The sequence below is a fragment of the Perissodus microlepis genome, chromosome 4 (genome assembly GCF_051167445.1).
Source record: "Perissodus microlepis isolate ML-2025 ecotype Zambia chromosome 4, ASM5116744v1, whole genome shotgun sequence".
Taxonomy (NCBI): domain Eukaryota; kingdom Metazoa; phylum Chordata; class Actinopteri; order Cichliformes; family Cichlidae; genus Perissodus; species Perissodus microlepis.
Genome location: NC_140464.1, coordinates 26820338 through 26848086, shown reverse-complemented (window position 1 = coordinate 26848086; position 27749 = coordinate 26820338). Strand labels below are relative to the sequence as shown.

Genomic DNA, 27749 nt, shown 5'->3' with positions numbered 1-27749 from the left:
CAAAAGCGATCATCGACCTGCGGCCTAGAGCGTCCTGGTGCCACGTGCCCTTATGAACACTTTGTTCGAACACTTATGTTCGAACAAAGTGTTCGTTATGGCCAAACTGTGATTTGCACAGAAGTCCAATAACACTGCTCGGGTTCAGATCAGTGGGCCGTTCCTCCCAATCACGCCCCTCCAGGTCTCGCTGTCGTTACCCACGTAAGCATTGAAGTCTCCCAGTAGGACAACAGAGTAGAGCACCTTCCAGCAACCCACCCAGGGACTCTAAGAAGGCTGGGTACTCTGAACTGCCACTCGGCGCATAAGCGCAGATGACAGTCAGGACCCATTCCCCAACCCTAAGGCGCAGGGAACAAACCCTCTCATCCACCGGGAAGAACCCCAACGTACCGGCAGCAAGCCGAGGGTATATTAGAATACCCACCCACACAAACCCCTCCACCACGATAAGGTAGCGATTCATGGCATTATAAGAAAGTGAAATCAATTGGGAACAACAGCAACTGGTAGGATGACAGCTTACAGTCCTGCGTAAAGATGAAAGTGACTTCGTACAGCCCCGATTTGCAGACGCTGTGCGCAGAGGTTCAGAGGTTCTCTCACCCCAACCGGTCGCAGCAGATGGCCGCCCCTCCCTGAGCCTGGTTCTGCCGGAGGTTTCTTCCTGTTAAAAGGGAGTTTTTCCTTCCCACTGTCGCCAAAGTGCTTGCTCATAGGGGGTCATATGATTGTTGGGTTTTTCTCTGTATCTATGAAGCGCCTTGAGGCGACTTTTGTTGTGATTTGGCGCTATATAAATAAAATTGAATTGAATTGAATTGAAAAAGTCCCATTGTAAACATACCACGGCAGACCCGACGATGTTTCCATGAACATGCTTTTCAGCACCTCTTTATAGACCACTTTTCACACACGGTTGCTATACGCATACAGCCGGCTGTAGCTTTTCAGCTCACAGCCTGACACATACCAACACAACAGCAGAGAGAGCATAGACGTTAAGGCGGCGAGGCGTGATTGCGGGTGCCGCTCAGGTGCGTCCGCCTCCCCTGCAGCGGTGCTGCAGACCACGCCCCGCCACACACATTAACCGGGTAAAATACACATTTAGGCAGAATTTTGCAAATATGTATTTTCCTTTTTTTTTAGCAACATAGTGCTTTTTTTCCAATTATTTTTTAAAAGCCAGGTCAAGGCTCCAAAAGCCCAAAGGCGATATAAGGGTGGCGGCTCACAACAGTTTTTGTTTGCTACATGGATCATTGTAGTTCAGCTGGGTGTCTTTCCTTTTGTTATATTTCTTTAAAAATGTGTTAATTACATAAATAGAGGCCAGAGGGGCCGATGGCGCGATATGGCAGCCTCGCTTCTGTCAGTCTGCCCCAGGGCAGCTGTGGCTACAACTGTAGCTTGCCTCCAACAGTGTGTGAATGTGAGAGTGAATGAATAGTGGAATTGTAAAGCGCTTTGGGTGCCTAGAAAAGCGCTATATAAATGCAATCCATTATCATTATTATTATTAAATAAAATGTAATTTTCTCTGTAGCACTTCATGGATTTCATAAGAAACACACCTTAGTTTTTCACACAAAGCATAAAGGTAAAAAACAATATATACAGTGTTATCTTCATTTTAGATGTCAAAAAGTATTTGCGAATTAAGAAGCAGAAAGTTAGCGGCCATCCAGGTCTTTATGTCTTTAAGACATTCCTGCAGTTTAACTAATTGGTGTGTGTTATCTGGCTTCATGGACAGATAGAGTTGGGTGTCATCTGCATAGCAGTGAAAATGTATACTATGTCTTCTAATGATACTGCCTAGGGGAAGCATGTATATTGTAAACATAATTGGTCCTAGCACTGAACCCTGTGGAACTCCATAGTTGACCTTAGTGTGTGAAGAGGACTCTCCATTTACATGCACAAATTGGAGTCTATTAGATAGATATGATACAAACCACTGCAGCGCAGTACCTGTAATACCTACAGTTTGCTCTAATCGCGCTAATAGAATATTATGGTCAACGGTATCGAAAGCTGCTCTGAGGTCTAGCAGGACAAGCACAGAAATGAGTCCACTGTCAGAGGCCATAAGAAGATCATTTGTAACCTTCACTAAAGCTGTTTCTGTGCTGTGATGAGCTCCGAAACCTGACTGAAACTCTTCAAATAAGCCATTCCTCTGCAGATGATCTAATAGCTGTTTGACAACTACTCTTTCAAGGATTTTTGATATGAAAGGAAGGTTGGAGATTGGCCTATAATTAGCTAAGACAGCTGGGGCTAGAGATGGCTTTTTAAGTAAAGGTTTAACTACAGCCAGCTTGAAGGCCTGTGGTACATAGCCGATTATTAGAGATGTAAGAGATAATATTACATCTGTGAGATGATTATTGGTAATTTTTTCTCTAATGATTAAAATTTTATTTGTGAAGAAGTTCATGGGTTAGGGTGCCCAACTGATCCAGGGTATTGGGTAGGAATCAAACTGTGACACTGAGGTGTCACAGTTTGATTGAGTTCAAGTAGGGTCTAGCCCCATAGTTTACAAGAGCTATGGGGCTAGACCAGTTTGAATGAGTTCAAGTAGGGTCTAGCCCCATAGTTTACAAGAGCTATGGGGCTAGACCATCCACTGTGTGAGTCTTCTATCACTCCCATTTTCAACATTTCAGCCAATTTCTTCTGAACAATTTGTCTTTTGTCTCAGGTAGCCGATCCCACCAGGATGGGTTTCAAAATGGTGCTCTACTGAGCTTTATGAGAATGGTGTGGCTGAGCAGAGGGGAGAGCACACCTGCAAAACACTGTTGCAGTGCAGCAACATCTGCTTTCTGGGCCTATGTGAGATGGTAAACACAATGGAGGGAGGATGAAATGGTGGAATTTGGCACCTCTGACCCCAACTCTTCTCTCTTCTATACCAGACTCACCAGAGAAGCGGTTTCAGTCTCTCTCTGTGCTTTTAGGAGGTTGGGGTGATCATGTCTACCTCCTAAAAGCATGGACAGAGATTTGACTTGATGAGTGAGTTTGGTGTGAAAGATCTTAACTGGCTGCTTAACTTGATAGAAAACCTTGAATGAACTGTGCGGGACTGTGAGCCTACTTGTCCAACATCAGTGTTTGACCTCACAAATGTGCTTCTGGAACAATGGTCAAAAATTCCCAGAAACACACTCCTAAACATTGTGGAAAGCCTTCCCAGAAGAGTTGAAGCTGTTATAGCTGCAAAGGGTGGGCTGACATCATATTAAACCCTATGGATTGATTCGGATGTCAGATACATATGTGTGAGAAGCAAGCATGAAAATACTTTTGGCAGTGCCTTTCTTTACAAGGTAAAAGAAACTGTTAGTGAGTTTGTTCTGTTGGTATTTATTTTGTATTCAGTTGCAACATGAGAATGAATGAAAATAGTTATTACTTTATCTTGATGAGCTTGTTTCCTTAAAGGTTCAAAGCCAATATGGCAATTAAATTAAAGGCCAACTGAGTGGGGTGCTTGTGGCATAAAGCCAGAAGGGTTGCCTATAGATGTCCACCCCAAGGTCATTTATTGCATGCTTTCCCCATGATATTTCTCCCATCTTTCCTGTCCTATCACAATAAAAGCTAACAACAACAAAAAAACAATATATTAAAAAAAAAAAATCACCCAAGGCTGCATCTGTTGTACTGTTCTGGTTTGTGGCCTATACTGTTGAGTCTGCGCTTCCACAGACCCTGCTAGTTTAGAGACTTATTCCTCATGAAGAACAAAAACAAGACAGAACATCTTCAACCGGTCTTTTACTCGCTAGCGAGGGAAGGCTGATCGGAACCAGGCTGTGGAGCTTAACGCTCCTCACCTGTCTCCAGCCCAACTCCTTCAAAGAGCAGCCCTCCTCGTAGCCTTTAATTGAAAAACTGTTACAATACACAACACAACACTTCACACCACATCTTTGGTGTGCAACATTTACATCTATATGGCCTTAATAAGGAAGATATTTACCTTTGTATTCTGCTTTTTCGCATATACCCAACTAGGGTTGGATAAGCACGCTAACATATTTGGTTGGTGTCCAACAGCGTATTTTTAAAACATAGTACAGATTGTAAAAAAAGAAAAATCAGCTTTACTGTCATTATTTGGATTTTTAGGTACATGGCTCCACAGCTCGAGAGATTAATTTGTGGTTTGGCCTGAGGGGGATGATCCAGGAGGGAGGTGTGCTTTCACTCTGGAGGGGAAATGGTATCAACGTCCTCAAAATTGCCCCTGAATCCGCCATTAAGTTTATGGCCTACGAACAGGTCAGTGGACAAACAGTGAGAAAGTGGAACTATGTCTTCTGTTCTCATAAGTGTTTACTTAACTCGTGGTAGAAAAAGTAGTAACTGTATATTAGTTTACAGTGGGAAAAAAATAATAGTCCACTCTACTGTGTCCTTTTGAAATCTTTTATTGCTTGTGGTTTCCCCTCCTCCTGCTCCTCACTCTTCCTACTCCAGATCAAGTGGCTGATCCGAGGTAATAAAGAGGGGGGCAGTTTAAGGGTACAAGAGAGGTTCATTGCTGGCTCGCTTGCAGGAGCTACTGCCCAGACTATCATCTATCCCATGGAGGTGAGTTTAAAATTTGTGTCAGTCATTTCCTCTTGAAGATATGTTTCTTTTAGATAGATAGATAGATAGATAGATAGATAGAGGTTCAATGTTCCAAACATGAGCTCAGTAATGAGTAGCTCCACTATTATTGTTGATCACTTCAAAAATTCGTTGCGGCATGCTTGATGGAAGCTTTTCCATGAGGTGAATGGGAACATTTCTTCAAGTGGTAAAGACGGCCATCTGAAAGGAATCTACTGTCTGGATCTGTTGTCCATTTTTGTAAACTTCCCTTGCCATCCATCCCCAAAGGTTCTCAGTTGGATTTAGATCAGGGGAACACGCAGGATGGTCCAAAAGAGTAATGTTATTCTTCTGGAAGAAATCCCTTGTCCTGCGGGCATTGTGTACTGTAGCATTGTAGCACCCCAGACCATTATGGCACCCCTCCACTGTGGAGCGTGGAGAACATCTCAGGTGGGATCTGCTTGTTAAGCCGGTAACATTGGAAACCATCAGGACCATCAAGGTTACATTTTTTTCTCATCACAGAATAAAATCTTCTTCCCCCACCCCACCCGACACACAGTCACACACACCAAACATATTAAAGATTGTAACTTAACATATTTTATTGTGAAAACTGTTGTTGAATTTTACATTGAGAATAGCAGACAAATCAACAATACAGCTCTTCCAGTAATGGCTAATTAATATTGTACTGAACACAGTCCAAAAGATTGAGTAAGCCACATCAGTGTCTACTGTCTGTTTACTATCATAGCCAAGTGGCTAACAAAGGCAACCAGAAGTTTTCCTAATACCTACTAATGAATGTTATCTTGTTTCAGGATACATAATACCTGCCATTATCCAAAGACACATCTGCTTACCCGTGTCTTTTGTTCGTTTCTCCTCTTCTTTTCTCTTTTTTCCTAAACTGAGGACCTGATGGCTCTGACCTTTTCTTGTCAATCTTCCATCAGTAATTTTGCACTCCAGTATCAACAACCAACCCCACAACATACACTAATAGACACCTTATGCACAGATTCAGTTTCTATAGGTTTTTTTTTTTGGATTTCACACAACCCAGGAAAAATAATTCATACATAGTGGGCTTGGATTGACAATATTACGAATGATTATTATTATTATTATTTTAAATATTTATTTATTTTTATTTTGTGAGCTTGTTATTAGATGCTGCTCCAGCCAGCCAGAGAATCACCTGCTGTCCTACCCCTCTCCTCCATTTACGAGGTGCCCTTACTCCTCGCAAATGGGCAATAGAAAACCATTCGGTGCCTATGCAATCCCCAAAATTCGCTGGCATGATGTCGGGGCAGCGTGAGTGCGAGCAACTTTTTTTTCCCCCAATGCCATGACGCCGCCCCCACCATGATGCTGCCCTGGGCAGCTGCCCATGTTGCCCATATCTAAAACCGCCACTGGTCCCATGTTTGGTGCTCTGTTGCAAAGTCCAAATGGTCAGTTCTGTGGGTATTTAAGGAGGCCTTTGAAGGTGTTTTTTGTTTTGTTTTTGAAGCCCTTCAGTCTCAGATTCCTGATGTACTATCAAGTGCTATCAACATTAATGTTTCCTTTGAGCTTCAGTTTAGTCACAGGAGAGTTTCACACGATCCTCTGGCCCTGTCTTAGGGATAGGCATGAAGCCTCTTTCAGGGTCAATTAAAGGTTGTAGTCCATCCAAATTTGACTGTTTAGGGCATTACATGAATTTGGAGTAATGGTGCTGCAGGGGCACATGTGTGGGCTTACTCAGTTTATTTCCATTTTTAATATACCAAAAAACTTTTTCTTTAATCTGTTCTCCCAAATTCTTAAACATCTTAACATCAAGCTTAACAGGGCTTCAGCCTATCATGCTCAAAGTCAGGGGAGCTTCGGGGTGTTTCCATCAAACACGGAACTCCCACTTAATGCAATCAAATGGGGGAGACTGCGAGGAGGGTTTGCCATGGTTGATCATGGCTAACGGAGAGAGCACACATTTAGCCCTTATAAATTATTGTTTGGACATAAGTAGTTAAAAGGAGTCAAACCCTCTTAAAGGTGGTAGCGGTGGCTAGCTCTGTATTTTGTTTGCAGCTGGGGAGGCATGGCATAGGAAATCTGGCTTCTGCTCAGAGCAAGAAGAAAAATGTTTGGTAAAAGACGTTTCACCTCTTATTTAAGAGGCTTCTTTAGTTAAACTGAAGAAATGCTCCCGTAAAGTACAACTGTATCAGTGGAAGAATTAGAAAATAGGTGTTTAAAGAAACCATAGACCAGTTCTACCTTCTTTGACTCATTGAAGAAGAACCTCTTGCTACTATTTCTACTCACTCCTGTGTTAATTTTGGATTTGTATGCGTTTTTTTCTTCTATTCCCTATGCTGGATAGGTGCTGAAAACTCGCCTTACATTAAGGAAGACCGGACAGTACTCAGGTATGGCTGACTGTGCCAGACAGATTCTGAAGACTGAGGGTATCCGAGCATTCTACAGAGGATACCTGCCCAATACAATGGGCATCATTCCATATGCTGGCATTGACTTGGCTGTGTATGAGGTATGTACTGCTTTCTGTACACTCTCTGTGTATAAAGAGTTACTTCAGATCAGAAGCATTAGCATGTTTGTTCCTTTCATGGGCCAGCTGAGTCTCACCATGTGTGGTTATGGCACCGCCTCTGGGCAGATTCCTCATCAGCTCACCGCACCTGTTCGTGATTTGAAGCAATCAGCCAGTGGTATTTAAAGCCAGCATTGTCAACTGTCCTTACCTGGTTCTTCTGCTAACCTCTGTTAGTACAGGCCACCTCAGTTGTCTATGTTTTGCTGTTTCCATGCATTGCTAACCTGTGTTCTCCTTCTGCTCCTAATATTTTCCATTCGATCTCTCATACTCACCACTTGCATTTGGATTCCACACCTGAACACTGTACTCCCACGCACGCATAATGTAGATATAACAGGTGGTCATTTGAGTTATTGTTGTCTTCTGATCTACTCATTCTTGTTTGACTTCTGGCAGACAGATTGTATTTTTGCCCAGAGAAGTAACACTTACTCACTTTACTTCTCTATAAACCCTAGAGATTGTTTGTGCAGAAAAATCCCAGTAGGTTCTAAAGAAACCCATCCCATACCATCTTGCACTAACAACCATGCCACATTCAGTACTTAATTCACCATTCTGCCCCATCCTAAATTTCAACAGGTCATCTTGACCATGTGTTCCTGACATATATTTGGCTGATTACATATTTGCATTATTGAGCAGCTAAACAAAGTGGTTGTCAGTGTATGTGTTTCAGTTCATTTCTTTTCCCTTCCTTTTTCTCTTCCTCTTTCTTTTAACTTTTAACTGCTCTCCTTTATTAGTGTCTTAACATTTTTCACTGCTCATGCTTTAAGACCCTGAAGAATGCCTGGCTCCAGAGGTACTGTGTCAACTCAGCAGACCCAGGAGTTTTGGTCCTGCTGGGCTGTGGTACTGTCTCCAGCACCTGTGGCCAGCTAGCGTCATATCCCCTCGCTCTCATCCGGACTCGCATGCAGGCACAGGGTGCGATATGATGTAAATGATAGATTGTAGGCAATTGTAGGCCTACAAAACATTGGAACGATTTAGCAATAAGTCTGTCCATATATTACTCTCTGTAGCTTACATTGTTCTCATTTTTACTTTCAGCCATTACTGAGGGTAAACCCAAGCTGACCATGGTGGGTCAGTTCAAATACATCATATCTCATGAAGGTGTGCCAGGTCTGTACCGAGGCATCACGCCCAACTTCCTCAAAGTTATTCCTGCTGTCAGCATCTCCTATGTGGTCTACGAGCACATGAAGAAGGTCCTTGGAGTGGTTTACTAGACTGATGCGACAAACACAACTGTGGAGGCAGAAACACATTTTGCTTGTTAGAAGAAGCAGAAGTGGAGAATTAAGCTTCTCGGGCCTCTGAAGAGAGAAGATGAAGGATCAGTGCACCGATGCCATAAAACATCTGTGGACACCATCAACTACCAGCCTTTTTAAAGTGCAGGTACTAGGTCAGCAGGATAAATTTATTGATCTTGGAGAGGAGAATGAGGCTAATGATGCCCACTCTAACACTATTATGTTATGCTTGAGGAATCATCAAAAAGTTCTTAGGAATGAAATTGAATTAGGAATGAATTACCCTATTCTCCTCACCCTTATCCAGATGGACTCACTTGCGGCTGCTATTTTTTGTGTTCTCCTTCTCCATCCAATGTCTCAGCACATTTCAGTAGAACTCCACGTTTACATTGTCATAAATTTATAGTGCACAGTACATGTCACAAAAAAAGGCCAAGGATTCTCCTGATCTTGTTTCTCACTTTTTTCCATGGCCCTTTTTCCAGAATGTTTGGATAACGTCTCACACAAGCAAGAGTTGAATCTCAGACTTTTTGTCCTGTAAGCAACATTTTGGGTTGGTTTAAAGGTATCAATATGTAGTATATCAATATCTGATAATGATTTAGGAAAGGTCACAAAATACTGCAAAATACATGAGATTCCAACAACGGGTTATCAGATTCCAAAAAGGAGGACTTCTCATAATTTTGTCGAAACAAACATGAGGTAAACAGCTGGGTTTGCTTGTTCAAGTTATAAAATAATATAAAAGCAGTGTGTGCATGTGAGCTGCAGCATGACTTAGCTGTGCATTGCTGTAAACCTTTGAAACCTTTAACTGTTTTGCTGCTAGCTGTTGCTGGAAACTACATTGAAATAAATGGAGAAGATGGATTTCTTGCATGTAGTGAAAATGTGGATGTGAACACAAAACTTGGTTTGATATGAAGAGTTTATGCTCCATTTTTTTTCAACAGTGTTCCTTCCTGCAAGTTTCCAAAAGGAACAGGATGAGAAAAAAAAATCTTAGCTTAAACAAACCTAGCTGTAATCTTAAAAGGACTATAGGCCATCTCCTGACCTATGACAGACGGGATATGCTTCAAAATAGAAAACCTATGAAATGTCTGAACTTAGGAAATGTACCATTTTAAAAAAATATTAGCTTATTTTAAATTTAATATAAGCAACACATCTCAAAAGATTTGGGTGGGGACAACAGAAGGCTGAAAATGTAAGTGGTACTAAAAAGTAATAGCTTGACAAACTAGCCACAGGTCTGCAACATGACTTTTAAAAAATATAAAATATAAATAATATAAAAATAAAGCAATGTTGGGAAGAGGTTCACCAGTCTGCAAAAACACTATGACTACAAATTGATGATTTCATGGAAACATTTTGTTGCAGGACCTAAAATGACTTGAAATATCTTGTCATCTACAGTACATAATAACATCAGAAGAGTCTAGAAATCTCGAGAAATCTCTGTATACAAGGAACAAGACCAAAAATCTATATTGAATGCTTGTGATATTCAGGCCTATAAAAACCAAACAAAAACTGATTCTGTAATGGAAAACTGATAGGGGTTCGGGAGTGCTTTCAGAAATCATCGTCTGTGAAGACCGTCTGTTGTGCAGATTAAAATGTTGTCATATAAAGAAGCCCCCATATATGAGCATCATCTTCTGGACCAAATTCATTTAAAATGGACTAAATAGACTGACAAACCAGAAAACCATTCTGTAGTCAGACAAATCAAAATCTGAAATTCTTTTTGGCAAACATGGAGAATGCATCCTCCAGACCAAAGAGGAGATGGATCATACAGATTGTTATCAGCACACATGTCAAAAGCATGCATGTCTGATAGCATGGAGGTATATTAGCACCTGTGGAATTGGTAGGTTGCACATCTGGAAAGGCATCATCAATTGCAAAAGGTGTATAAAGGCAGTGTTGGGGAGTAACGGAATACATGTACTGGCGTTACTTAATTAAAATACAAAATATGAGTAACTGTATTCCGTTACAATTACCGTTTAAAAAGGTGATATTCAGAATACAGTTACTTTGTTGAAATAAATGGATTACACGGCAGTATTTTCCTGTTTCATATGTTCGGCTATGCTCTAACGCCGGTGGAAACCCAAACAAAACAGGCATTAAGAGGCCCTAATGCCTGTGTCTCAATCTCATGGCCCATGTTACCTCTGCTTGCGGCCCGCATAATGACGTGAAGAAATAGTTTTTTAAATTATTGTTCAAAAAATGATTTAATATGAAGTCAATAGGCAGAGTGTTACAGGCATATCTCTAAAGAATGTAGCCTCATGGGCAGTGTAGCCCAGTTGTAAGTAAGCTATTAAGACTCGACTGTACACTGTGTTCGTGTTTTCCTCCAAAACAATAAGCAGCCTTTCAACACCTCTCTCTGTCTCTCACTAGCAAAGTTGACCCAGACAACAAAGCGTATTAGCCAGAGGTCCCTTTACTACGGTTCGGAGCCGCGGACCTGTTTTATATACACGCGGAATAGTTTTCTATACGCGATCGCTGCAAAAAGTGCAGCCTTACCTAATGTCCACCCTACTGTTACTCATTTATATTTAGGTGTAAACATCTAGTTGGTAGTGGTATGGCGAATAACCTTCAGTAAAAGTAATAAATCACACAGCAACTATTGCTGTGTGACATTCATGTAGTTGTAAAAAGCATGATAATATATTAAGTAATCCAAAGTATTCAGAATACGTTACTCTCACTGAGTAACATAACGGAATACGTTACAAAATACATTTTGGGGCATGTAATCTGTAATCTGTAGTGGAATACATTTTAAAAGTTGCATTTTTAAGTCCAGCAACTTCTTCCATCAGTTCCCAGATCTGTCCCAACATTTGAGATGTGTTCTGACATCAAATTTAAAATTAGCTAATATTTTTCTTAATATGGTGCATTTTCTCAGTTATAACATTTAATGTTTTCAGTTTCTGTTTTGAATAAATAGGTTTTCTATATGTGAATAAAAATGGGTTCATTAATTTTGAAAATTCTTGCATTCTGATTTATTTACATTTTACAGCATCCCAACTTTTTTGGAATTAGGGTTTTTTAAGGAATATCAGATTAATCAAAAAACAGTATATCTTTACAGTCATGATTCAGAGTCTTGATGTCTGACTGTGATGCATTCTAACCGTAACCTTGGACCTCAGTGATTGGCTGGTATAGTGTTGAATATTACGAGGTTAAGTCCTGCAAGTTGTGTTAGGTGTGCCTTTCTTCCAGGACATCCCCATCTTTACTGTCACAAGTTAGGTTTATTTCAGGAATCCTCCACCTCAGTCATCTGGCTGTAAGACTTCGCTATTGTTATTGCCCCACAGCCAACAAGCTGGTTAAGAAAACTAATTGTTCCCTCAGTAAGGGCATCTTTGGGTGGCTATTTGGATTTTTTGGCTAGGTTTTATTAAGTGTGTATCCAGCCAATGGTTACATTTTTTTCTGTCAGGGTTTTGTGAGTTGAATAAACTAAAACCACTGTGGTTTATAACCTGATCATATCAAAGAATTACCTGCATACTGCACTAAGAAGCAGGGTTAGTGGCTATTACACACTGAGGTGCTGCTCCCGCTCCCGATTGACCCTGTTTGTCCATTAGCCTGTGGTTAATAGCCAGAAGACGGGCTCACCTGGGCACCTGGGGCTAAGCAGAAGTGAGAAGTGAAATGAGGCTCCTAGTTTATGTATTTATTACTTCTAGACTGGACTACTGCTATTCTTTCTTATCAGGATGATCTAAAAGCTTTAAAATTTATATTGTCTTCTCTTTATTTGCTTCCTGGTAAATTTAGACTCAAATTTTAAATCCTTCTTGTTACATACAGGTCCCTGAGGTATCAGGGCCTGCTGACTGTGCTTCACATGAGGCTGAAAACTAAAGGAGACAGAGCTTTTGCAACAGTGACCCCCAGACTTTGGAACTTTCTCCTTCTGAGCTTGAGATCTGTGGATCTTGTGGTCTCTTTCATAAAAACACCCAAAAAGTCATCTTTTTTCACTTGCTTTTTGTTAACTTTTGTTTTCATCTTCTAGCATTTTAGTGTGAAACACTTAGAGATTCTTATCTTGAAATGTGCTATACAAATAAAACTTTACTTGCTCTCAACCATGTTATGTATTCACCATTAGTTACCACAGTGGTATAGCTAAGAGAGCCACTGTCGTGAAACAGAAAATGCAGGTTTTAAGCTTGACGCAGCTCACTGAGATATGAATATCACATTGTAGTACACATCTGTTTTTGTACTCAACCATGTTATTGACTCAAGTGGTAAAACAAGTTTGTTTCCACTATTAGGGAGAACAGTTTTCTTACATATTTTGCAATGTACTGGGCTTTGTTGGTTATTGAACTACTTAATTCAGATTTCTTTGTATAGCACCAAATCATAACAACAGTTCCCTTAAGACACTTTATATTACATGGTAAAGACCCTACAATAACAGAGAGGAAACCCCAACAATCAAATGACCTAATGACAAAGGCCTTAAGAACATCACCTTCACTAAAGCTGTTTCTGTGTTGTGATGAGTTCTTAAACCTGACTGAAATTCTTCAAATAAGCCATTCCCCTACAGATCATCAGTTAACACGTTTACAACTACTCTTTCCAGATTTTTTTTAGATAAAAGGAAGGCTGGAGATTGGCCTATAATTAGCTAAGATAGCTGTGTCAAGTGATAGCTTTTTAAATAATGGTTTATTTACTGTTATCTTAAAGGCCTAGCTCCCTTTTATGTACATAATCATCATCATAAGCAGACAGTGGCTCTAATTCTACATAAAAGTTGTCCCAACAAAATCCTGATATAACAAGGCCTACCCATTGACTTAGGGGCCAACTCAGACATGGGTGTTTGCTTACCTTCCTATTTGCATGTCTCCAGTTTTCTAGACTCCAGAACCAGAAATAAGGGGGGCCCTCACTTTGAAATATATCCTTTTACGCTCTTCATTCCCTTAGACAGTTATCTATTTTTATGATTTAAGAGATGGAAGAATCAGCAGTGTTGGTTTTATGTTTAGAGGTAAGTTCCCTTGTTTGATCATTTAGACTTTGCTGAAACAGTACACTCAGTACACTGTGCTCCCCACATTTGGGAAAAGGTAAGTCAGAAATATGAAAAGTAGTCCAGTGCACTGTGCAATGCCTTAAAAGCTTGCAGGAGGCGTCATCTGGAATTATAGGCTGATTTAAACAGCAGGAATGTCTTGAAGACATAAAGACCTGGATGGCTGCTAACTTTCTGCTTCTTAATTCAGATAAAACTGAGGTTATTGTATTTGGCCCTGAAAATCTTAGAAATATGGTATCTAACCAGATTCTTACTCTGGATGGCGTTACCTTGGCCTCCAGTAACACTGTGAGGAACCTTGGAGTCATTTTTGACCAGGACATGTCCTTCAATGCACATATTAAACAGATATGTAAGACCGCGTTCTTCCATTTGCGCAACATCTCTAAAATTAGAAATATCCTGTCTCAGAGTGACGCTGAAAAACTAGTTCATGCATTTATTACTTCCAGGCTGGACTACTGCAATTCATTATTATCAGGAAGTCCTAAAAACTCCCTGAAAAGCCTTCAGTTAATCCAAAATGCTGCAGCAAGAGTACTGACAGGGACTAGAAAGAGAGAGCATATTTCTCCTGCATTGGCTTCCCTTCACTGGCTCCTGTTAAATCCAGAATTCAAAATCCTGCTCCTCACATACAAGGTCTTAAATAATCAGGCCCCATCTTATCTTAATGACCTTGTAGTACCATATCACCCTATTAGAGCACTTCGTTCTCGCACTGCAGGCTTACTTGTTGTTCCTAGAGTATTTAAAAGTAGAATGGGAGGCAGAGCCTTCAGTTTTCAGGCCCCTCTTCTGTGGAACCAGCTTCCAGTTTGGATTCAGGAGACAGACACTATCTCTACTTTTAAGATTAGGCTTCAAACTTTCCTTTTTGCTAAAGCATATAGTTAGGGCAGGATCAGGTGACCCTGAATCCTCCCTTAGTTATGCTAAGTGGTAAAGCGTCTTGAGGTGACTGATGTTGTGGTTTGGCGCTGTATAAATAAAATTAAAATTGAATTGAATCAGAAATCCTTACAAACCTAGTGTAAGTCACTGCTCGGTTCTTTGTTAATTTTAGCTTTGGCCCAATTCAAAGTTCTTTCTCTAAACTCACAACATAGACTTGGAATAATTTAAAGCATAATCTTTAAACAAATGAGCAAAGATGAATACTTTATATTTTTCCAGCTCAACACTGAAGGACTCTGGATGTGGCATGGAGGGTTTTCGAGGTGTACTAGATGCAAATGGAGGTTTCCATTAGTAAGTGGGAGCAGTTACTGTTGTTGGGGAAGCAAGTGCTTGGGTTACTGTTGGTGCATTGGCTCATACCAGTAATTTGTCAAATTTGCTGCTGATTATTTTGTTGCAATTCTATGAGTTGTCTTAAGGCCTGTTCATGGCTTCTCAGCATGATTTCTTACTGGGAGAGGGTCTCGTGTACAGTACCTACTGTCGCCTGAATTCATAGCAACCAGATAATTCAGTCAAGGTTGCCTAAATGCACTCAAATGCAGGACATATCAAGAAGTTTACTGCACTTTAATTCTAGTTAAAGTTTTCGCAGCCGAGTTCAGAAATATTACCTTGGAATACTAATAGGCATGTATGGAACTGAAAGTCTTTGTAGAGAGGTTTCAGGTTCAATGAGCAGGTAGGTAAACCACTGAAACTGTGAGTAGGCAAGTGAGCGTACTTAAAGATATCTGTTGTGCATCCAGAGGGTGCAGAATAGACTGCACTAAAAGAATATCAGGAGGATTCTGATCACTTTTCTGTCTTTTCACAGAATAGTGACAGGGTATTTTTTTCCAGCAAGTGGAATGAAAGTGGGCAAGACAGGTAGGGAGGCAGGGCTTGGCCATGATTTTCATAAAGTCCCCGAACAGAGGAGAAGAGAGGTACATATAAGGCAGAATCAATAAATAAGCAAACTGTTAGTAGAATGGTTGTGAAGTGAAGTCATCCATCTTCACTGCTTCTACTCTATGGGGCTTCACTGTTACACCTGTGTCCCTGTCATTCAAACACATGTATTCTGTCTTACTTCTCTGACTTCATTCCTCTTCTGTCCAGCACACAGCTCCACATTTTCAGCTCTCTTTCACCTGCTCTCTACTCCCGTTAGAGATCACAATGTCATCTGCAAAAATTATAGTCAGTGAAGTGGCTGACTTTATCTTTCAATTTGTCCATCACCACTGAAAACAAGAAGAGGCTCAGAGCAGATCCCTGATCGAATCCCATCCGCAGCTTGAACCTATCTCTCACTCCTACAGCACACCTCACCATCATCTTGTCTTCAAGATATACATTCTGTACTACCCTCACATACTTCTGCCACTTCCTCAAGATCAGAACTGATTGTTGATGCAATTTTCTCTTTCTTGACAGCCATACTGCTGCTCGCTGATCATCACCTCTCATCTTAACCCAGCTTCAACAGCTCTTTCCCATTGCTTCATGCTGTGGTTTATCAGTGCTCTCTCCCTGTAGGTAAAAGGTTCACTGCCCTCTCTCCTAGACATCTTGCCTTCATCATGCCTTCACTCTCTTCCTCTTTTTGATTTCCAAAGTCATCCTAGCTGCATTCTTCCGTGATACAACATTGCAATCTCCTATCTCTTACAAATTTTAGCATTGGTATAAGTTTTAGTCCATCTGCAGACACCTTCCTCCAAACTTATACTTAACCCTTATGACCTCCCTCTTCTTGAAATATTTGTTCACCACAGCCTGTGCATCCTTTTCAAAAATCCAGTAATCATCTGTAGTGTGGGCATGTACATGTACCGTCTTATTAACACACTCTCTTCATTTGTTCACATTACCATCTCTATCCTGCACATCCTTTTCAGCTCTGCCTAGCTAACTTATAAGTCCTTTTAAGCTTGCCTCATATACAATTCACTATAATTTTTTTTTTTTGCTTTTGCCACCTCGCTTTGTTGTATGCCTACCCTCATAATACTCCTGTCTACTTTGTTCATCTCCTACTTTTTCTTTGCTAGCCTCTTGCTTTGAATACTTTCCTGGACCTCTTGATTCCATAATCAAATCTCCTTATCTTCTTTCCTCTGTTCAGGGGATACACCACGCACTGAAACATGCTGAAGATATTTTTTTCAAAAGTTTTCAAAATCAAAAGCAATCAAATCAAAAGTTTTTGGATTTTTCATTTCCCCAAGAAATACATTCAAAAATAACACAATTCATTGTGCTACAAACTGAACTAAGAGGACAGAAACAAAGTATTAATTCTGTCGTGCTAGTATTGATGTAATATGAATATCAGGGTTGTTATCAATACTATCTATATTTGGATAGCTCTGCCCACCTCTAACTGCCATGTTAAAATGTTCAGTTCTACAGCATTTATGGTCTAGTACAGAAAATGGTTGTGGGATCTGTGGTTAGTTTTTGCCTTAGTAAAGGCTATATGTGGTATGAATTTTTTTTAAACTCAGATTGGGTACTGTTAGTAAAGGGCTGTGGTGGTGGCGTGGTCCCTGGCTCAGGTGAAGTGGAGGGGTGGTGCAGTGAGCCCAAGGGGCAGTGCCAGGGAGGTTGGTGAACAGGGGCACAAAATCAACTTTTGAGGTTTCTCGCTGATATATAGTGGAGCCGGCACCCAGAGAGGAGGAGGGTGTGCTGGAGACCAGCTGGAAAACTGGTGGATCGGGTGCCAATTATATAAACGTCACATGTGTGCTATTGTAATAAACACTCCTCAAAATGTGAACAACATACGTGTGTCGGGTCAATCTTTACAAGGGCATAACAGCCCTGAGACACATATGTGCAAACGTAGGCAGTTGTAGCAGATAGATTATGCTTCACTAAGTCAACTCACTGAACTGTTTATAGTGTTGGTGCTTTTTGAAGTGTTTCTATACTGATTATCTGACCAATAATATAGCCTGCTGACTAAATGGGTCAGCAGCACACACCCATATTTTGCTCCATTGCGGTTTATGTCACACCTCAAACATTTAGTAAAACATTAAGCAAATACAAGTTATCTGCAATAAATTACAGGTAGTAAGAAAATAAACTACTAACTAATTTACGCTACGTCCGCACCTACACGGGTATTTTTGAAAACGCAGCTGTTTCGTCCACACGTAAATGGCGTTTCGAATCACCGAAAACTGAGATTTTTTTAAAACTCCTTTTTTGCGTTTAGGTTTGGACGAGGAATACAGAGTTTGTCGCAATGTCAAAGTTATGTGCCTTTTTTCACGTCACGCTGTGCGCCACGTTATTGTTTACATGAGATGAATTGCAGAATGGCAGATAGAGACAAAATACTGTTAATCTGACTATCTTCAGGTTTTACACGCTTACATAGACACACGCAGTTAATGTCCCTCCATTTACAAAGGCAGAGGCGTCACGATGTGATTATTTTACGTGTAGTTGTTTTTTTTTTCCTGTGTAATAATATTCAACATTGCTCATTCAAAAAATGCCTCTCTGTGCAAAATAGGTTTAAAAACATAAACAGCTGTGGGATACTGTTTGTCCGTGATTTGAACCAGGGGAACAAATCGTGGCAGGATCAGCCTGATATTATTTGTATCCCACAGTAACTTTACTGTATAAAGTATAGTATAGTATGTATATCTCCAAAATTTCAGGAATAGTTAGTCATTACAAGAAGTGTTTGTGAACTAAATCACGAATGTGGGATACTGTTTGTCCGTGATTTAAACAGCCCAGCGCTGCTCCCGACGAAGGGAAAAGCAATTCTGCAGGGGAGACCTACCTTGGCACTTGTGCAGGTGAAGCCAAAGGGAAGATTTGCTTCACCATATTTTCTAGTCTTTGGCTTAGAACAGGGGTGTCAAACTCAAATACACAGTGGGCCAAAATTCAAAACTGGAATTAGTATAATACTAAAATACTAAACAATATATATATTAGCTGTATAATACCAGTAGGCCAGCTCTAATAGTAATTTGGTATGGCTTTGCGGGCCAAATTTGGCCCGCGGGCCAGAGTTTGACACCTATGGTTTAGAATGAAGTTGGTTTGGAAACATATTCAGCTATGCTTCATCTCCTGCTTTGTGTTTCTGTAGGCGTCCCGTGCTAGCAGTGTCCAAGAGTTTTGGTTTTTTTCCCCCCCTTTTCATCCCGCGCCCCCCCTGCCATGGCTCTGCGGGCCCCACACTTTGGGAAGGTCTGCTGTATACTATGCCGGCCACTTGGTTATGGCGTTCCATGTATGCCTTGCCTGCTAGCATCTTACACCCTGCTGTTATGTGCTGGATTGTCTCAGGGGCATCTTTACACAGCCTGCACCTGGGGTCTTGCCTGGTGTGATAGACCCCAGCCTCTATAGATCTTGTGCTCAGAGCTTGTTCCTGTGCTGTTATGATTAGTGCCTCTGTGCTGTCTTTCAGTCCAGCTTTGTCTAGCCACTGGTAGGATTTCTGGATATCAGCCACCTCCGCTATCTGCCGGTGGTACATACCGTGCAGGGGCCTGTCCTTCCATGGTGGTTCCTCGCCTTCCTCCTCTTTCTTGGGTTTCTGCTGCCTGAGGTATTCACTGAGCACGCTGTCAGTTGGGGCCATCTTTGTGATGTATTCGTGGATGTTCATTGTCTCATCCTGGACTGTGGTGCTGACACTCACCAGTTCCCGGCCTCCTTCCTTCCGCTTAGCGTACAGCCTCAGGGTGCCGGACTTGGGGTGAAACCCTCCATGCATGGCCAGGAGATTTCTTGTCTTGATGTCAGAGGCTTCTATCTCCTCCTTTGGCCAGCTTATTATCCCAGCCGGGTACCTGATCACGGGCAGGGCGTAGGTGTTGATAGCCCGGATCTTGTTCTTACCGTTCAGCAAACTCCTCAGGACTTGCCTGACCCTCTGCAGGTACTTGGTGGTTGCAGCTTTTCTAACGACCTCTTGATGATTCCCATTTGCCCCAGGTACTTGTAACTGTGCTCTATGTCTGCAATGTTGCCTTCTGGTAGTTCAATCCCCTCCGTTCTGACTACCTTCCCTCTCTTTGTTACCATCTGACTACACTTCTCCAGTCCGAATGACATTCCGATATCATTGCTGTATATACTGGTGGTGTGGATCAGTGAATTGATGTCTCGTTCACTCTTGGCATACAGCTTGATGTCCATGTACAGGAGGTGGCTGACAACTGCTCCATTCCGTAGTCGGTATCCATAGTCAGTCTTGTCAATTATCTCACTGAGGGGGTTAAGGCCTATGCAGAACAGCAGTGGGGACAGAGCATCTCCTTGGTAGATCCCGCACTTGATGGTGACTCGTGCTATGGGCTTAAGGTTGGCCTCCAGTGTTGTCTGCCACATCCCCATTAAGTTCCTGATGAAGGCTCTTAGGGTCCTGTTGATCTTGTATAGTTCTAGGCATTCCAGGATCCATGTGTGGGGCATTGAGTCATAGGCCTTCTTGTAATTAATCCAGGCAGTGCACAGGTTGGTCAGTCTGGTCTTGCAGTCTCGGCTGATTTTTCGGTCTACCAGTAGCTGGTATTTTGTGCCTCTGGTATTCTTGCCCATCCCTTTCTGTGCCCCACTCATGTATTGAGCCATGTGCCTGTACATCTTAGCCACTATGATGCCTGACAGGAGCTTCCACGTGGTGCTGAGGCAGGTTATTGGTCGGTAGTTGGAGGGGACCGGTCCCTTCTGGGGGTCCTTGAGGATCAGGACTGTCCGGCCTTCGGTTAGCTATTCTGGGTGTCTCTTGTCAACTAGCAGCTGGTTCATTTGTGCTGCCAGACGCTCGTGGAGTGCAGTCAGCTTCTTTAGCCAGTAGGCATGAACCATGTCGTGGCCTGGTGCTATCCAACTCTTTCTTGGATATCTGCCACTGTGATGGTTACTGGACCCTGTTCAGGGAGGTTGCTGTGGTCTGCCCCCAGATCCACTAGCCACTGAGCATTGTTGTTATGGGTTGCATCCTTCTCCCATATGCTCTTCCAGTATTGATCCATCTCCAGCCTTGGTGGTGCTGTTCTCATATTGTTCCCCTGCCACTGAGAGTACACCTTGGCTGGTTCTGTGGAGAACAGCTGGTTTATTCTTCTGCCTTCGATTTCTCTGGTGTACCTCTTCAAATGGCTGGCCAAGGCTGTGAGTCATTGCTTGGCAGTTTCCAAGGCCTCAGGCATGGACAGCTTGCTGTACTTCTTAGGCACCCTCTTCATCGCACCTTTCTGCAGCTCCGATAGTTGGCTAACCTCCCTCCGTGCTACCTTGATCTTAGCCTCTAGCCTCCTTCTCTATGGTGGGTACTGCCCCTTGTGGCTGTTCAACTTGTGGCCAAGCATCTCACTGATCACTGCTGCCATATTGTAGATCAGCTTGTTAGTCTCGGTAATGGTGGCTGTAGGTATCGTCCGTAGTGCTGCATTAGTGTAAAATAGAATAATCAGCAGATTAGAATAAAGTATAACAACATTTAGATATTTTCTAAATCACTAAATTAATAGTGGTTCAATAAGGTAAATTTTAACAAGCTGCACATAAAAAATAAATAAATAAATACAAATAAAATGTATTCCCCAGCAGATAATCTATAACTATATAAGTTAAATGTAAAAACAAAATTCAAACTTATACAAATTTGAGATGAGGTCAGTAAGTGCAGTGTTGGTGTCCTGATTTAGGATACCTGTTATTCATGCTTATAGAAGAATAAAACAGTTGTAAAATTGTTTGATGCTATGAAGAAATAATGTTGCATCGAACAGCGTTTTCACACCTATTGTTCGTTTGATCCGAATCAGCTGATGAGTTTGTAAACTTGAAGCTTCTTCCTGTGGTTTGATTTGTTTTCACACTGAGAAAAAGCCAAGTCAACTTTACGTGAACCAAAATACGTCACTATAAATCACGTGAGAATGTCCAATCCGCTCATTGGCCGGATGTATCTGGGGCGGGAGCAAAACAAGTAAATACAGGAAGAAGATGCTGTGTGAAACCTGTGTGGTTATTACAGGAAACACAGTCCGTTCTCTCTCTGTTTTACTTCATAAATTGATTTATTGTGAACGACACGAATGTTAACAGAGGGAGAATGTATGGTGTTATTTTTGTGCCACTATTCTGAGCGCACGTAAAAAAAAATTGCAGGTGCAAGTGTTGCATTTTGAGGAGAAATTTATTTTGAGCGAAGAAAAGCTAAATTTGAGTGAACAAAATTCATTGCTGCGTGCAAAAAATGTATTTCAGTGTTTGCTATTATCCATACACACACACAATAGACCCTGTGCACGAGAAAATGCTAACTTCCTAGTTTGAGACCGGATGTGGGGTTGTACATTTCCGGTAGCTTTACTTTGCGGTCAATCGCTACTGCGAAGATATACTCCAAAATCATGTCCAAAACTCGAAAACAGAAAGATCGAGGCAAGTTACAAAGAGGAGAAGGTGGGAACACTCACCACTGTTGTGTCATAAAAAAATCTAATGATCAATTTTGACGTTTAAAGAGTTTAGATCGATCAGTTGTTTACATCACTCAACACAAGCAGAACTGCATTACTGCATGCAGAAGACACATCATCCACATTCAGAAGCACATCTCTGTATAGTGACAGTTATTATGATTTAAACAAGCAAATGTTCAGCATTCAAACTACAGGTGAAGATTAGTCAAACCAGATGTTTCCCCCGTTATGTCGATATCAGCTAGTCAAGTACACACCCACACAGCATGGTAAATGGACTGATTCTTATATAGCGCTTTTCTACTCTCCCGGAGTACTCAAAGCGCTCTATACAACACGCCACATTCACCCAGTCACACCCATTCTCACAAGCACTACCTCTATACTGAGTGCTTTCTAACTACACTCACACACATTCATACTCCGATGGATGCATCGGAGAGCAACTTGGGGTTAGTATCTTGCCCAAGGATACTTGGCATGCAGACTGGAGGAGCCTGGGATCGAACCTCCAACCTGTAGGTGACCTGCTCTACCTCCTGAGCTACAGCCACCCCTATGTTAACAAAACGTGAGAAAAAGCCACACAAAAAATGAACGATTGCTGGTAACGGTTTCTATACATTAGTATTTACGAAGGGTATGTTGTGACTTACCTTCAAAATTACAGTGGTCCCTCGCTATAACGCGGTTCACCTTTCACCTCGCTGTTTCGCGGATTTTTTAGTGCAAGTTTGCATGCTTATTTTTTTTTTTTTACATCACATTGTGTCCTGCGTCCTGATCGCTGCAGACAATCTCCTCCGTGACATCTCTCCTGTACAGTACAGAATCGCTGCATCGATTGCTAGCTGTGTGACTCTGAAGTGCAGTACTGTATGTCCACAATGTCCACGAAACGTTTTGCACCGTCAAAAAATAAAATTGGCTACTTGATTTCACCTATCGCTGGTTATTTTTAGAACACCCGCGATAAACAAGGGACCGCTGTTTACAGATACTGAGAAATATAACATTTGAATCCCTTTTCTCTTTTGCTCTGAGGCGCGGGGGAAAAAATATCGACAAGTCGATGAACATCATTTACAGATATATTGGGTAAATGCCCAAGACATCTATAGAGATGTAAATTGCCGCTTGATTCATTCATTTGCTTAACTTGTTTTGGACTGTAAACAGGGCGCGAATAGGACACCGGAAACAAAGCTCCCCACAGGAGTTTCCGCACCGGAAGTGGCATATGCTAACGTGCACATAGTCTTTAGCAGCCCCTGTCGCTCAGTTTTTGCACTTGTGCTTGCTCGCAATGTGTTGCTTGTGCTCTCAACATTTCTGCCTGTGCCGCTCAACTCTTTCTGTACACCGTTATATTTGTGCCACAAAACCAGCCAATCGCAGACTTGGATGCAAAATCTGATTGGCTGTTTTGGTCTCCAATCAGCGCGAAATGACGAAATGCAATATCCCAGAATCCATTTCGTCCAAAACTCAAACTTTTTGCATTTACGTGTGGACGAGAAAAACGCAGAAAACGCAGCGTCAAAGGTGTGCGCCTTTTTTGACGTCACACTGTGTGCCACGTTATTGTTTCGGTGAAATGAATTTCTACAATACTGTTACTGTTAATTTTACTCTGTGCAGTGTTTAAATGCTTACATATACACACACAGTTACTGTCCCTCCACACATACGACTCGGTTCTGCTTGTCGCTACCCGATCCGTACCGGAAACCCGATCGGTACCCCGCATGTGCAAATCTTACGTCACTTCCTCTCTTTGCCAACATTGCGACATTCAATATATTTCAATGATACGGTTAGTGCCCAGTTAGCTCCTAGGATTTCTCAACAGCTCTGCCTCCTTTTCGACTACCGGGACATTTAAACAATGGATAATCCGTATACAAACAAATTTATGCTTTTCTCCTCAACAGAGAGCGTTCCCCGATTGAACAACGCCGTAAAATAAGAAGAATGGCGCCTAATTACAGAGTTAATAATACAGACTTTGTAATATGTCACGTGAAGATTCATCAGCCAGATTAAGTGTTTACTGACAATTGACAGTGATAGCGGACATCATCATCACTATTCCAATCAATCCTCTCCACACAGACAAGCATAAACACACTCGACTATCACTAAATCAAATTTAACACACGTTTGTAATGACGCTAATTCAGTTTACAATAGGGTTTATTCACTCGGTCAGCAGGCGGCAGTATCCTCGTACACTGGGGAGTAAACTCATTAAACGAACAGAAGAAGAAGAAAACCCCTGCACATGCGCGGTACGGATCGGGTAGACCGGATTTGTACGGTCCGACTTTGCACATGCGCAGTAAGGATCGGTGAGTTCTGATCCATAACTATCTTTTTATGTTTCGTTTTTGTCTACATCATATTGAAATGTTTCATTATTGGAAACATTTTAAGAGATAGTTATTATTCTTAACATCTTAACAAATACTCTGACCTGTAACTATCGTAAAACGCTTCGACCGGAAGTAGACACCTTTCGCGCATGCGGGGTACCGATCGGGTTTCCGGTACGGATCGGGTAGTGACACTTTTTTTTTTTTTTTTTTTTTTTAAATGTATTTATTTATTTATTTATTTATTTTTTTTTTAAACTTTATTTAACAAACAATGAGTATACAACATACGAACAGATGAAGTATACAAAACAACAGAACATGAACACAAAAAGCCAAGGGTAAAAGAAAAAGGTAACAATTATAAGAATACACGCAAAAATTCACATACATATATTGTTTTGAGAGCCTTTTTGTTGGTGGAGTCTGATATTGATTGTATGTACATTTCCACATCCTTAAAATAATGTCAGAAATATGGTGTTTTGTTAGTAAACTTACATTTATGGATAAAAAATTTAGCTAAAAGTATTAACAAATTTATCATAAAAAAACATTTATCATACTTCTTGGGGAACTTAAAGAAACAGAATAAAACATTTTCCCATCGTAAAGAAAACTCCCTTAAAATATGGACAATAACAAACCTGCTAAATTCCTTCCAGAATCTCTGTGTAAAAGAACAGTACCAAAAAAGATGTGTCACAGTTTCTGGATGAGGTAGTGGCACTGCTTCCACGCCCCATCCTTGTTTACTATTTCCCACCGAGTCTTCTAGACTTCTGATTGGCCAACATTTCTACACGGTTAGGAATATATCGCCACCTGTTGCTTTGGGATGTTCCTAGCAGTGTTTTCCTTCATTTCTGCGTTTACGTGTGGACGGGATTATTTTTTAAAACGAAAACGGAAAATCTCCATTTTCAAAAATACCCGTGTACGTGTGGACGTAGCCTGGGTCACAAAATAAACTTTTAAGATATTTTCATGCGAGAATGGTGCTGTGTAAACTTCAAATATCTGCTCGATTTATCAAGACATCACATATTTGCATAAGTGCTCTAATGTTTTCGGAGATGCCTGTTACCCACCAGCTGACCGCATAGCTGGACTGGCCGTTGGCCGTTGGGCCCGGTGGGCCGATGGTGATTTTTAATTTTTATGTTTGTTTGTTTGTCTTTGTAACGGTATAAACAATGAAAGGTGGTGGATTAGCCAGTTGGTCATGATCAACTCTGGGCTGGACCAATTACAATACATCTGTATTGAGGGGAAAAGGAACGCGATTCGTCCCGGACTTCAGCTACAATGAAAGAGACACAAAGCTGGAGTTATTCTGTCTTTGGTGCACAGCTGCCTCTTCTTCTCTCATTCTCTCCCCACCCTCTCCTGTTGCTACTTCAATCATGAAACTGATCAATGATCAGCTGATCGTCTCTTGTTTGTTTATCGCCCACTTTGCGCCAGAAAGAGGAAATCAGCGGATGTCGCGCGAAACAACAGCAGCACGTTCAAGCTTGATAAGCTGTTGTTAGAATTTATTTAATATTACTTTCTAGTATCAGCTGATGTTTGCTGGAGCCACAGCTGTAAAAGCTGCTGGCCATGATGTCGGTTTGGATATGTGGTGAGAGGGAAACATGAAGGTGATACAAATCATACATATATACCAACAAGACAGTGTACATCACTGTCACAACAGCGTTTGTTTTAGTTCAAAGGCTTTATGGTTTTTCCTGTAATACCTGGTGGTGTAGTCGGTGATTTTTTGTCAGTTCAGCCTTATATATTATGTTTAACCCGAGTGACCACCAGGTCAGCTGGTGGGTAACAGGCATCTCCGAAAACGTTAGAGCACTTATGCAAATATGTTATGTCTTGATAAATCGAGCAAATATTTTAAGTTTACACAGCACCATTCTTGCATGAAAATATCTTAAAAGTTTATTCTGTGACCCAGAAAGAGTAATATTTCAAACGCTGCCACTCTGTGTTCCTCCGCCACTGCCTCGTTTGAGTTTTGGACGAAATGGATTCTGAGATATTGCATTTCGAGCTGATTGGAGATCAAAACAGCCAATCAGATTTTTTTTGCATCCAAGTCTGTGATTGGCTGGTTTTGTGGCACAAATATAACGGTGTACAGAAAGAGTTGAGCGGCGCGGGCAAGCAACACATTGCGAGCAAGCGCAAGTGCAAAAGCTGAGCGACAGGGGCTGCTATTGTGTGTGTGTATGGATAATAGCAAACACTGAAATACATTTTTTGCATGCAGCAATGAATTTTGTTCACTCAAATTTAGCTTTTCTTCGCTCAAAATAAATTTCTCCTCAAAATGCAACACTTGCACCTGCAATTTTTTTTACGTGCGCTCAGAATAGTGGCACAAAAATAACGCCATAAGAATGTTGCTGAGGCACACTGTTTATTACGATCACAGCCTGCTGTCTTTAACAGCTTCACTATCTTTCTTGACTTGTTTGTGCGGGGATTCCTCCCACACGTGTGGGCACCACCATCAATACCAAGCTGGTATAAGATGTAGTTTTGTTTTGAATTGTGTCTTCTCTTTGTCGTTGTTTCACAGAACAACATCATGCTGTGGCGATAGTCAAATTGGCCAGCAGATGTCACTGTGGAGATGGCTTTCACATTCTTTCAAAGCCCGACACGGATGTTCCGAGAGTTGAACAAAAAAACACAAGACAATCATTTTGGCTGAGATGAAAACTATAAACTTACTGAAACCTAAAACTTAGACAGCACACTAAGGCTAGGAAACACTGGCCCAGGGAGCCACTGGGGGGGAAGGCAAGAGGAGACAGGGACTATGTAGACACAAAAGAGGGGTAATCAGGGGAAGTGGAGACCGCTGGGAGAACAAGACAGGTGAGCAAAATCACAGGGGAAGTATTAGAGACAAGAGAGCATCTAAATAAAACAGACGCACACTCAAACAAATAGACTTAATACAAAAACAAAAGAAAAACAGAAACAAACTTGTTTTATTTATTGATTTGTTTGGCACTTAAAGCTACAACACTGTTTCTTTAGCATGAGATACACTGACCATGAGATAGTTTCCAAGAAAAAAAAAGTTAAAATGTTAATTTTATTTACTCGTTACCTGTTAAATTTAAAGTTTACTCTTTTTGGATCACGTTTTTCTCACTAAAAAAACATGTCCTCCCAAGGAGTAGTCTGCGATTTAACACGCTTTGTATTTTTGTTTACTTATTTATTTGTAATTTTAGTGTTTTATTTCTGTGTTCGTTAAAATAGAAATAGCCACCTGGACAGTCCTGTGAC

The 27749-nt window shown here is 41.3% G+C and overlaps 1 protein-coding gene across 3 annotated transcripts in view; it reads left to right on the top strand.

The window, feature by feature from the left end:
* Positions 1-11549, top strand: part of LOC146389139 (mitochondrial adenyl nucleotide antiporter SLC25A23-like) — a 54067-nt gene extending 42518 nt beyond the window's left edge. For 2 of the 3 annotated variants that reach the window (XM_084926843.1, XM_084926844.1), the window contains 5 exons: positions 4153-4305; positions 4504-4617; positions 7007-7174; positions 8023-8173; positions 8300-11549. In XM_084926843.1, the coding sequence (XP_084782969.1) occupies positions 4153-4305; positions 4504-4617; positions 7007-7174; positions 8023-8173; positions 8300-8481 (768 nt within the window). In that variant the 3' untranslated portion in view covers positions 8482-11549. Of the gene's footprint in view, positions 1-4152; positions 4306-4503; positions 4618-7006; positions 7175-7261; positions 7356-8022; positions 8174-8299 lie in introns of all 3 variants that reach the window. The other variant, XM_084926845.1, reaches the window with a different exon arrangement.
* Positions 11550-27749: the final 16200 nt, after the last annotated feature.